The 13,566-nt window shown below is 45.0% G+C and overlaps 1 protein-coding gene across 2 annotated transcripts in view; it reads right to left on the reverse strand.

The window, feature by feature from the left end:
- Nucleotides 1–13,566, reverse strand: part of tle5 (TLE family member 5, transcriptional modulator) — a 31,729-nt gene that overhangs the window by 15,316 nt on the left and 2,847 nt on the right. For both annotated transcript variants that reach the window (XM_079158006.1, XM_079158005.1), the window contains exon 2: nt 705–793. In XM_079158006.1, coding sequence (XP_079014132.1) covers nt 705–793 — 89 coding nt within the window. The remainder of the gene's footprint in view (nt 1–704; nt 794–13,566) is intronic.

Consider the following 13,566-nt stretch of genomic DNA (forward strand, 5'->3'; position numbering starts at 1 on the left):
CGTGTCTCAGAGTTTTTATCATTCCAAAAGAACTACTTTTAAGTTTTTTGGGAAGAAATATAGAGGAAATAGAGACTTTGAAAAAGAGAGTTCTCAGACTGTTATTTTAGTTTTTTTAATAGTGTGGAGTTAAACAGCAACTATTGAAACACCTGCTACATTTAAACCAAAGTAAATATCTATTCATTCCTAATACATGTGGAGTTGTGTGCTTGCCTGTAGACAAATGCACCGTTTTGCATGTTAATCTGATCTGCTGCGCACTGACCAAAAGTAACAGTGGCTTAGCATCTAATAGGAATGTGTTAATTGGAAGTGTACGAACTGAACACTGGGTCTTTTACTGATAGTTTGGGTCAAATTTTAGATTTCTTTACAGGGAACTTATTAGGAAATATCTGTTATATAAAACATGGGATAGTTCCCAAGTGTATGTGACAACATTGTGTGAAATTAAGTGTTGAACAAGGCCATACATTCACATTAAGACCTATTTGTGGCTAAGACATGGCAGCAATACTGCAGCTCAAATCTGCAGTTTAGCATCGTGGCTACCGTTACAACAATGTGTGCAATAAAGGAAACCCCTAAGTGATACGTGTGTAGCTTAGAGATATGCTACGTATTACAAAGAACTGCTTCTCCTTTGTGCGTGTGTGTGGGTGGGTGTGTGTGTGTCTGTCTGCATGTGTTTCTGTGTGCACCTGTGGTATTGTGCTTGGAGGAACTGGAACTCATCCTTGATCCTGTCACAGGAGTCAGAGGTTGTGAATTTCAGCTGCTGCGATGAAGCCTAAGAGAAAGAGAAAAACACACGAGCCAAAAATAAAGTCAAAATCCAGTGAAAAGACAAAAGATGAGAAAGACAGCAGAGGGAGAGAAATTATTAAAAACATGAACATGAAATCAAGCAGTTGTGCGACATTACTAGGAAACCGGTTGCCGAGTATGTTTCCACACACGAGGGGCCAAATGTTGATTCAAGACTAAAACTGTGCAGAAACATGCATACCCACGGTTTCAGCCGGATTTTTAAACCTCTGCGTTTGCTCTATTCTCTTCTAGATCCCAATCACACGAGCCTAACCCACACGCAGACACAATTAGCCACGAATGGATGTCGACACGCCCCTATTTAACCTTCTATAGACGTTACCCAGACTCTTCCTGTCCTTGCTTCGGCAGAGTCTTTAACAGTGCAGCAGAAGCAACCATAGAGAGTTATTACCCACGGCTATTACGAACCAATATATGTTGCGAGCCATAACAGCCGACTGAAGTTATAATCCAATGTGTGTTGTTATTCCAACATTCCTTATTGTTATTCCAACGTTAACCCTACGTGCTCGTGCTGGAGAACATCTTGCTGGTAAAAGTAATGACGGTAACACACATTTAGAGGTTTTACTGTCGGGAAATTGGTTGAGACCGCATTGAGTCTTTTGAGGTGTTGAAAAGATTTAGCTCCAAATAAAAAGTCTCTTAAATTCCTACATCGTGCCGTCACTCAGCTGTTCACTCAGAGATGTGCTTGTTGTGAAGCATAAGTGGAGTAAAGGAAGGTGATGTGGTTCAAAATCTTCTATCACTATACATACAAACTTAAATTGTGGTAGTGATATAAAGTATATTATCTAGAAAGTCAATTAAAACATTTTACCGTTAAAAAAAGTTATGGTACCTTTCCACATTAAACAAAAATCATCATCAAAACAAACAATGCACCCAAAGACTGTAGTCTTCTTTCTAAATCAGATCACAACGACTACAACAAATGCAACGGCTGCCACTTTTATCTTTTCTGTATTTTGTGCCTCGTCATCTCCTCCCTCCTCCTGCCTGTGACCCACAACTCTACTTAGGAGTCTCATGTCCCACAATGCATTTTGAGGAGAGAGGAGGCCGGAGGAGCTCTGAGAGGAGCACAGGTTTGTCCTTTGCGGAGGACTTTATCGGCACCCATGACGTATGAAAGAGATGTGACACACAGCTGGAATACACACACACACACACACACACACACACACACACACACACACACACACACACACACACACACACACACACACACACACACACACACACACAATTGTGAATGGATTTAAAATGAAATATTTAAGTTGTCGTGAACACTGTTATGCTCGTCTGACAGGTCATAAAATACAACAAAACAACAGACAGGCGGTGCCGCTGTGCCACGCGTCAGATTTAATTGACGTCACGTCCGAAGCAGGGATGTCTCGTTTTGTTACACGCCTGCTGCCTCGACTCCTCTCTCCTCGTCTGTCTCCTTTGCCTTCTGTCACCTAGCCTGGATGCTGCTATTAGCCCTTATTGTAATTCTGTCCACACTACATTCCCCAGGCAGCCGCGGATGGCCTGGTTGTGTGTTAGAGTACAGCAAGCATCAAACCCAAATAGGGACGAAATCTCATTATTTCCCAGCAAGCTGCATAATGGGTCAGGTGGGGAAAGAAAAAAGAAAAATCGACATTTTCCCACTACGATCAAGCAGGCATACAACACCATCAGAAATCTGATTGCTGCACTTACGGGAAGCTAGCCTGCCGCTGTTAGGAATGACCCGTCGCTTTGTACCCTGCTCCCCACAGCGTGTCGCTCAGCTTCATTTTTAACTACAAATAGGCGGCTTCGCATTCACAGAACCATGGCCAGAGAATATGCTCAGCAACAGGATTGCTTCAGGTTGCAGGAATGAACCTGCGCACTTCAAAAGGCTGATTTGGTTTTTTGCTGTCTGGCTCAGTAGGCGGTGCTTTGGCTCCAACATGGTTTTAGGGTTGGGGGTGAATTCCTTGAGAAGAGTTCTATATATACTATTGGGAATATATTGGTTTGGACATCAAAGTAAGTAGTTTAGATTATGTTACAAGAAGCATTAGGGTTGGAAGAGAAAGACAGACAGTTAGGAGGTCATTAAGTAAAAACAAAAAAACACATTCAGTCCTACTAAACAGTGACGAGCCCAGTGACCTCGGCCGTTACACTTACAAATGTCATGAGAAGAGCAGACATAACCGCCACACAGAAGCCCCAATCCGCTACTCGGAGACAGAGGCTCCGGTTGTAAAGCAGAATAACCTTTTTCCATTATCACTCCGGCCGGTGCGGCGCGGACCAAACTCGGCAAACAACAGCTCGGATCTACGGGTCTGTGCCACGCAGAGCCTGTGTCAACACAAGGCACTTAGCTCCAGGCAGCCGTGTAACTCACACTGCAGTAACTGTTCCATCATACGGTTTCTCAACACACCGAGTGCGTTTTCCTGTGTGTCTTCCTACAGGTTACCCCCCCCCACACCCCCCTTTGTGCCTGGGGGGTAAAGTTGTTGCCCTAGATCCGATTTCCTTCCTGTGTAGCGCAGTATGCAAACGTTTAAAATACCAAAGTCTCTCTCTCTCTCTCTCGGTCAACAGCCCGGGGTTTGGCAACCTGTTCCGCTGGGAATACAGAAGAGAGACGGAGAAAAGAGACAGAAGAAGAAGAAGACGACAAGGGAAAGGAAAGCAAGAAAAGGAAGAACTTTCAATTGTAAATGAACCTTGTGTACCGTGCGGCGGAGAGCAAATCGTTTTTTAACTGCAGTGAAACTGTTGTTTTTGAAAGGCTTAACGCCAAGAACTATGGATTAAAGTAGAATATTTTGTGAGATAAAAACATGTTGGGAATTGTTCAATAATTCTTTTATTTTGGAGGACTCGCTGTTTGTGAGAAAGAGAGGAAAGTTGGGACAATGTTTCTGTAAGTTATTTATAATAATAATAATTTGAAAGTAAATGTTATGAATGAAGCATAAAACAATTTGGATGCAGACCTGTATATAACCGTCACTCGTTATTTAATTCAGAACTGATAATAATAATTATAATAATTTAATGCAAGTACTCAAATCTTGAAATGACAATATATTCCCTTCCCTTTACAGGATCATTGAATGTGGTAACCGGCCTTTATATCCTGAGGAGGAGGAGTTCTAGAAACAGAATGGTTACTACATTTTTATCTGGTTTTTATATTTTTTTTGATTGACAGCTGTATTTTCGTGTCATGCACATAACGTGCCCGACCCTCATGGGTTTATAACACACAAAGTACAGCTTCAGCGGACACGCGTTGCATTTACAAAATGACACGTTACCTCTCCGTCCGATCTTAAACTAAATAGTCGGCCTTCTCTCCCAGGCCTGGAAAATAAAATCTGCTACAAATTTCCTGAAACACAACTCTAGTTTTTCATCTTCATCCAGCCAAAACAAATCAACACAACGTTCCTGTAACTGTGCACATAGTACTAACACACTCCATGTACGAGTGGAGTCACGTAAACACGTATATATAGTCAAACATATGTTGTTTATGAAATGGTTTTAGGGCTTTTTTTTTTTTTTTTAAATGGTTGCAACTAGACTAAAGAAAGTAGTTGACAGTAGTCGGCATCTGATTGCTTGGGGCAACAAGATAACTGTCACACCTCACCTTCTACTTGAAATACTTCAAAGTAGATCAGAATGGGATGTTTTTTCTGACCCCAGATCAAATGTGGCCATATTTAGCTGATAATAATTTGAAAGCATAGCTGGAGGTGATGTTAATGTACATGCTAGCTTACAACCCTGCTAACAGGACGGGGAGGGAAGCGCGTCGATTTAAGATGTAGTTTTGTTAATAAAAAGTATTGGAACAGTCATAAGAGATTGTATTGTTTTGCTTACGAGGTGAAATGTGTTACCAAGTACAGTTTACTATTCATCAAGGTCGTCACAGAGCTGCCTAAATCCTGGATAAAACGCCCGGTAAAGGAGGACGGTTCTCACAGAGCCGCCCTGATACTTCTGCCACTACACAACCAGACCACGCAGGCCTCTCCTGGCTCCACAATATACACAGTATACACCGCTAACAATGTGTATTATCCCTCTCCCTCTGTCAGGGACCAAAACAAGGTGCTCTGTGGGGGCCTGAGAGCGCACAACAGATGGATGCCCATAATGTTAATGAAATACTGCCGTAATATTGTGACACGTGCCATCTGCTCAGACAAGGTGCCTACACGCTGTGTACGTGGAAATGCGTTTCTGCAAGTGAGAGGCTATCGTGTGCGTTTGTGAGCCGTCTTTTGTTTGCGTTACAGAGGAATAGCCTAGACAGTGTGAATGTGACAGAGAAAGATGTGTGTGTTAGAGCAAAACAGAGAGCCTTAACATTGAATAGGTGTGTGTGTGTGTGTGTGTGGGGGGGGTGATAAGCCTCTATGTATGAGTCTTGGCTGCCAGAGGAACAAATATTCACTGCCATGAATCATACACAAGGATACAACAGCCCACACACACATTCTCCCTCAAATGCAAAATTTGCATAGTGCGCACACACACAGGCACGCACACACACACACAGCACCTAAATGTAGGACAATCTCTAATTTGATTCTGCCCTGCTCCTTTGAGACGTAATTAAAGCATTAAAAAGCTTTGTGCGCTGGTGAGGCAATTGAGACAGTCTTCAGCGAATAAATGGGATTCATCGTTTCAGGAAATTGCTGCCCCACCCCCATCCCCCACCCACCAACCCAAAGCCCACTCATCACCCTCCCCCCCCACACACACACCCTTCCTGGCCTCATCATCTGGTCCAATCCATGTGAAATCTACTGTGAAACATAATGTCTATTTTAAATAAGAATCAGGCTAAGGCTGTTTCTGCTCCATAGATCAGTCGACAAAGAAGATGGGGAGGGTTGGAGATTACAGGGGGAGGGGGGGCTTCTCTCTCTCTCTCACACACACACACACACACACACACACACACACACACACACACACACACACACACACACACACACACACACACACACACACACACACACACACACACACCAACAATACATGAATACAGTACATACATCCAGGCAGAGCACACACACAATTACAATACACACAGACAATAGCAGCAGGATACATTGGAAAACATCCTCCTCAGTATAAATCCTGCCTGAGGGCAGCAGCAGCGTGGGGATTGTATTTCCTGGAGCCGTGCCTGGCTGTTTACATCTCAGTTGGAGTGTTTGAGTGTGTGTGTGTGTGTGTGTGTGTGTTGGGGGCATGGATAGGGCCTTGGCATTGTAATCACTCACTAATGACTGGATGTTATCTCTCTCTCTCTCTCTCTCCCACTTTTAAATGAATACCGGAGATCTACACAGACGAGCAGTTGGCCTATTTCTCAACGCCAGGCTGTCTGTTTGCTCCACAGCAACAGTCCCATGGAGGCCATTTGAGCCGTCCACCTCCTCCATCCATCTCAGACACAGACACGTTGTTATTCAAAGATAACGCAATGACTGAGAAGAAGGGAAAGGGTTATGATGTTGAAAACAAAATGACCATTAGCCTCCTTGAGTTTGGTGGCGAGGGTTAGAAATTACAGGGGGGTTGTTTAGAAAAATGCTTTTGTGAAAAAGGGCTGAAAGCAGGTACTGAAAGTGGTGTTTAGATGGTATGAAATATTGCTATACACCCGGAGTAGTTCAACACAAACCATATCAAGACATTCCCATAAATTCTGGGCTCATTTCCTCTAAAATGAGAGTCTACATGTAGCAGTCACCCTACTGAAGGGGATGATTACGCCTGGCTCTGTATTGGTGAATACAACATGTGGGGTATGTGTTTAACATGTGGGCAGACCTCTCAGCAAAAAATCCATCATGACACGACTTACCGAGCCAGACGTTGAGGGCTTAAAGCCTTTTGCTAATACACCAGCACCAAACAAGATCACATCTTCCGTCTAAGAATAGCTGCAACCAAACAATTCCATCTAAATATCCCAGATTAGTGTTTGGACTAAAGCGTATGTGCCCAGTGATCTGAGAGAGGGACAGGGCGAACTGGCCCACGTCCAACTCTGTCTGGGCCAAGGGCTCCTTGCTATGTTAGCTGCTCAGAGTGTGTGTGTGTGTGTGTGTGTGTGTGTGTGTGTCAGAGGAGGCTGAGGAATAGGATTGTGTCTTCAGCCGCTCTGGACAGGGGCTTTAGAGCGCAGGGAGAGCCTAATCCTGTTTGGGCCAGGAATTTGATTTTGATTATTATCTCTCACGAACCAAGCCAAGGCTTACCCCCATTTCTGCAGCGTTATCCCAACAACACACACACACGCGCACACACACACACACACCTCCCCCTTTCAGCCCAACAGATTTGACCTCGTTAAGACGCTTTAAAGGGGATTATTCTACTTTTATCACTTCGAGTGAAGTGCCCTTGCAAACATAGGCTTGGCATGGCTCGGCCCCTCCCCCACTCCGCAGAACTGTCTTTTTTACCCCCCTGTGCAAGGCCAGCCAAGCGCGCAGTACCCACACACACACAAACAAACAAACGTGACACTTAAGGCACACTGCCCTGCAAACACAGATGCAGGAAAATGTAGTAAACTTTACCCACAAACACACATGTATGTACACAAACAGCAGAGACAAGGTGGGGGCGCTCATACTGTAACACAACACACACACGAAAAATAGTGCAGAGATTGCAAAGCCAAGGGAAATGGGCAATTTGTCAAGAGTGGGGAAAGTGGTGAGGCCGACAGGGCTGTGGGTTTGGAGACCATGGCTGAGATTAAAGCCAGCATCGCAGAAGGGGGGCTTTAAGATTACACCCAGTACGCTTGTGCAGATGATTGATGCCTGCTTGTAAAAAACAAGGTTATTACTTACAACAGCCGGGAAGGAGGGAAGACATGGACGGAGGAAAGGAAGATTAGTCCCAAAGTCCGCAACAAATAAGTGGACAATGAAAGCAGAAGGCTGGAGTGCCGGCATGTGGCCGACACCAGGGAACGTGTGTTTCATCTGCTCAACGCCTGCACTAAAGTTCCAGTTTAAATTGAAGTAGTTATAGTGTGCTCACTGGACAGCGCCTTTACCTCCACACCTTTCCTACATTGGAAGGTGGACGAGTTTGTTGCAACTTTCCGAAACTGACAAGTCCCCTTCACGCAGTTTGCCAGGAGTGCAGAAAGTAAAGATTTTAACTTCTCGTTCATACTTTTTATTTAAATTTTGGTCACTTTTAATAAGCACAAACGGATGCAACACTATGAATTCCTACATGAACAGAAAGCCCCAAAGTGTGTGCAGTTATCCCCATATTTGAATGATTATCGCGTCTCTCTCTGTTTGCAACAACACAATGTCATTTTATCCAGCAAGCTACTGCATTGGCCAAATAAATGTATTCTGGTAGAATAATTTTTATGGCAAAATTTGACCATTTCTCTCTCAAAGGACTAATGGTGACTTCCCAGTTGTAAAATGTCTTGTAGTATCGTTCACCACTGAGCGGTGTTCGATAATTCTTCTAACTAATCAGTCTATTGCTACATCTGGACTTCCTGGACACGTTTTGTGTTCTTACCGCTACCTGTGGCAACACGCCCACGTCCAATGCGGCCCCTCGTGTTTTGTTTTTTTAACCTTCTTCCATTTCCAATGTGAATTCCCCCGTTAGTCTAAGGAAACGTCATTAGCCTGAGTGGACCAGTTAACAGGGTGTCCTGTTGCAAATATCAAGCGTGTCTAATAAGGACGGGACGGCCTGCACTCAGGACTAGCAGGACACCGACCACACAGCACGGTGGTGACAATACCTGCCAACGTGTACCCTGAATACAACACCATAGAAACCAGCACTGTCTCATAGTGGACGTCTGTCCTCACCGCCCCCCACCCCCTGAACGAGGGATGTTTTCTTTGCCTTGCTGTGAATCCTCCCGGTGTCCGACTGAGACCTCGGTGGAGCTGAGGCGGCATGTTGTTTCAGTCGGGGCCGTACTGCTCTTAGGCACACAAGCAGAGCAGCTAATTCTCTTGTCGGAACTGGTGCAGTGCCTCGTTTTTTGGCAGGTCTAGGGGCCCCTGGCCAAGGAGGGCCACGGCAGCACCCCCCCCGCTGTGCCGCTTTGTTCCAGCCCATCGCACCGTTCTGCTCTGAGGAAGGGCTGCTGCCCCACCCACCACCACCACCACCTCCCTCCCTCCCTCCCACACACTCCTCGTAGGGAGCCACTGCTGAATACTGATGCAGCCGCTTCACTCCACACACCCCCATCTTCACTCCCACACACACACGATGAGCTCTTGACTGCGTGTGTGTGTGAGCGTGTACGTAGACACAAAAAAGCACAAACTCATTACCATTCTACTTTTTCCACACACACACACACACACACACACACACACACACACACACACACACACACACACACACACACACACACACACACACACACACACACACACACACACACACACACACACACACACACACACACACACACACACACGTTTGTATTCATACTTCCCGTTCTTTCGGTTTGCTGCGGTACTTCGTGTAAGGCAAAGCAGCCCAGGCAGACAAAGAGGTAGAGATATAACTTGCAAATCTTATTTTAATCAATGTTAAAGGGGAAGTCGTGGTTTCTCATTACATGGCATCATTCATTTTCACAAAGTTCTTGGTTCTGTCACATCGTATGTTTTGTCTCATGACGGCAATAAACCACACACTAAGCGGACTTGTATTCCCTTGGCCTTGCCTGCGCCTTATGAATATGCCACAGCTGGTTTATGTGGTCTTAATCTGTAGAGGACACTTACTTCCAGTCCATATACATTATTTTTCAGCTATTTCTGTCCAACACAACAAATAACCCCAAGGTGAAAGTTGTGTAACTGATTGGCCCAGCAGGGACTCAATCCTTCATAGAGCGGTGACATGTTTTCTGTCCCCTTGATTCAGTATTTCCTCCAAGAGGCAGCTCTGGTGCACGCCGTGAACTCCAAGGGGATGGTGCAAAAAGTGTGTGTGCGTTTTTTGTTTTGCTTTAGCCATATTCACACTAATGTGAACACACCTAAAGCTGTGTATACGGTTTTAAAACGAAAGCGATCTCCGTCCACGCGAGCGTTTCAGCCTCGTTTTCGGAATGATTTCCTAGCACGTCTGAAAATGAACATCACATGACTGATCACGTACACTGGTCATGCGGGTGCCGGTGTAAACAGGAAGTAGACTGGTTGCTTAATTGCAGAAAATATTATATTATAGTACTCTTAAATAATAAAAGATTGGGCTTGATACTTAAGATCATCCTCAATAATCTTCCTCTATATACTCAAACGGACAAATATAGTGAAAAAAAACGTAGTTACAAAGCTGCAGTCTTGCTCTACCTCTCTCACACACACACTAAGAAGTTAGTACTAGATTATGGGTCAATACATTTGGTGAACACAAGGTCTCCGGTTCAGCGCCTGTCCACATTACGAACAACCCCAGAGTTTACAAACTTACCCAGCATCGGTTGCATTTTCAAACTTTGTTTTAGGCACTTGAAACGCACGAGTAGTGTAGCTGCTGGGAAACGTAGTAGCGTGGCTGTAGCCTCGGAGTGAATACGATCCACATCTCATGTGGCCTAAGCATGACCAACAAAATGCACATGAAGTACCAGAGTTTGCATTCGCTTTCTGCGGTATCAAAGTCAGCCCACCTTAGTCAGCAAGACGCAGGAACTCAGCTTGGGTTCTGCTTGCAGACTTTGGTGCCCATTCTATAAAAGTGAATGGGATGGGCATGGCAAGTACTGCTATAACCCATCACATCTGTCTTTTCATCTTTAACTGAAAAATGATTCCACAAAATACATTTTAAAAACAAATTACGAGCTGTTGACTGTGCGACATGTTTTTATAGGGTCCGACCAAATGCAACAAAGCTTTGCAGTTTGCCTCAGTAATTTACACTCTAGTCCTCTTGCCAGTGTTATTAGCACAAACATAATCATGACAGCGATGAAGCTAGAGAGGCGGTCATATTTGCTCATATGTCCCTCCATGTTTCTTTTACATCTTCACGAGGAACATTTCTTACTATTGTTGTCGGGTTTATCTCCATATTAATATAGGACGTCTCAACAGAGATATTGCTGGCCAACTTCGAACTGTCGCACTGTAATTGTAGTTCAAAGAAACATCTTGAAAATTACATTTTTAAGAAAAATCCCTGAGGCTCGACAGGGGGGGGGGTCAATTTAGGCCATGCTTGCAATGCAGTAGTGTAATCCCTGCTGGGGATTACCTGTAACAACAGTCTTATGTATGGAGTCACACAGGTTGAAAGTGCATATACCTGCAGCACCCTGTGTTTAAGGGGTTAAGATGACAACCGCTAACCACTTTCCCGGTTAGAGTCCAGCTGAGGGGCCTTTGTTGACTCTCTCTCCCCCCCCCCCCCACTGGCGCCATCAAAAAGTAAAAAAAAAAACTATTTAGAAAGAAAGTGTGCATACAAGGGTGCACAGGTCTTCTGGATAAGGAGGGGGGAGTATAAGTCAGTGTGTGTGAATGTGTATTCAAAATGTAACTTCTCTGCCTACTTGAGTCCAAGTCAGTATGTGTGTGTGTTCCAGAAGAGGTGGGCTGCACCGGTCTACACCCCTCTCTTTCAACCAACCCCAAAGCATTTTGACAATCATCCACTGTGGCCCTTCACAAAAATCAACATCACCTGTGACCCATGGCCTCGACTGGACCACTCAACAGCAGGGCCTCCTGCAGGGTGGAGCGGGGGGGTGTTGGGGGGGGGGGGGCTCCGCGGGGCTCTGTTTGTCATGCTAATCAGCTGGCCTAACCTTAACGACCCAGACATCTGCTGGCCTGCGTGTGTCAAGCCCCACATTCAATTTGTTCCTCCGATACAAAAAGCAGATAAGACCCTTGAGGCTGGGAAGAATGTCCGTGTGTGTGTGTGTGTGTGTGTCCTTGCTGTTGATGAGTGAAAGGGAAAAATCCTTTTATTTCTATGCATGTACAAGAGCGATAATTACCAGCAGAGAAGGGAGCTAAAGTGTATGTTCGTGTGTTCGACGCTGTGCTCATGCTTTCTTCTGTGTGTGTGCTTCAATGTCGAATACCCCCCACTGACAAACACGCGCACACACACACACACGCGTTTGTGAGTGTGAGTGTGTGTGTGTGTGTGCAGCGGGGCGACAGAGAAGGGGTGGGGGGAGTTTGTTTAATGGGCGAGACAGGGGACCATGGGGATTAAGCTGCCCCCAGCTGGAGGCTTTAGAGGAAAGGCTGGGGGCTGTCCTGTTAATTCAAGTGGGCTTAATAATGCCTGTGCACCCTCTGCCCCTGACCCTCCCACCACTACATCAGATCTGGGAGGAAACGCATGATAAAGGGAGACAAGCGGGAGGAGGAGGAGGGAGTGTGTCTGTGTGTCTGTGTGTACAACCTGTGGCCATCTCTACAGTGGAGCAACGGGCTCCGGGGACTCCAGAGATTTTTGCCTCCATATTACTCGCTCTACTCTCCGGCTCTTGGCACCGGAGCCTTTCTGTTGCTCCACTTTCACGCCACAGCCAGCTTTGTTGGAGCTGCATTAGGATTAATCAACACCCAAACAATATGGCAAATGCTATCAACTGGGTCAGGCACTGTGCCGCTATCAAATGAGGCTTTTTCCTATTAAACCAATGAACTGTGCCCGTAACCGGTGACAGTGGATTAAAATGCACCCATTGACTTAAAAGGCACACATCCTTCTTAAAAACACGGCCTTCTTTGTGTCTAAATGGGACGAATATCTGAAATAAACGTAAAACTGAAATTCATTGCTTATTGTTTTTTGCTTTCCGATGTTAAAAAATAAATCCTGGCAAACCTATAAAATAAGTGAGCACTTCCACTAGGCATGACTATTAAGCTGGAGCACACAATATGTACCCAATACAACAAAACAAAATGTCAGCCCCAGGAAGATGGCGGTGAACCCGAAATCTCTGGAAAGAAAGCCGCGGCAATGCAAATGGAGAAAAATGACGTGACCCGGTGTTTAGACAGAAACATCTTCCTCTTATTCCACATGAATCAGATAAAAGCCTTAAGGCCTTTCACATTAGGTTATAGAAACAAAATACGGCAAATTGCCTTAAGTGGCCAGGGAAAGGCAACATCTTCTGTGATTCACACAGGAAACGCCGTAACAGTATTTTAGTGCAGTGTGACCACACATCACCACTACGGCTTCCTCTGCTGCTTCAAATTAGACGCATCACACATGAGCGGATCCTTGATTGTGCACATCATTCATTCATATATATATATATATATATATATATATATATGGAACTTTAACACTAATGTTACTACAAAGAGAACAAAGGAAAATAGAGGGAAAGCAGATTCTGTGCTGACTGAGTCTGTTTGAGAGATCCATCATCTGTTATTATGAGGCAGTGCCGTTATTCTCTCATCCTCCAGCTCCTTATCTGTGACACTCATATCTATACGAGTGTCACACATTCTCCCCATCCTCGGCCCCCTGTGACAGCAGCAGCAGCAGCTGAGAAGGAAGAGGAATTGAAGGGGGAAGACGTGTGTGTGTGTGTGTGTGTGTGGTGGTTTAGTACACAGGTGTATTTGTCGAGGGTTGGAAATGGCTTGTTGTAGCAGGTTGAGACTAAAGCAGCTG

Source organism: Pholis gunnellus, assembly GCF_910591455.1.
Source record: "Pholis gunnellus genome assembly, chromosome: 4".
NCBI lineage: Eukaryota > Metazoa > Chordata > Actinopteri > Perciformes > Pholidae > Pholis > Pholis gunnellus.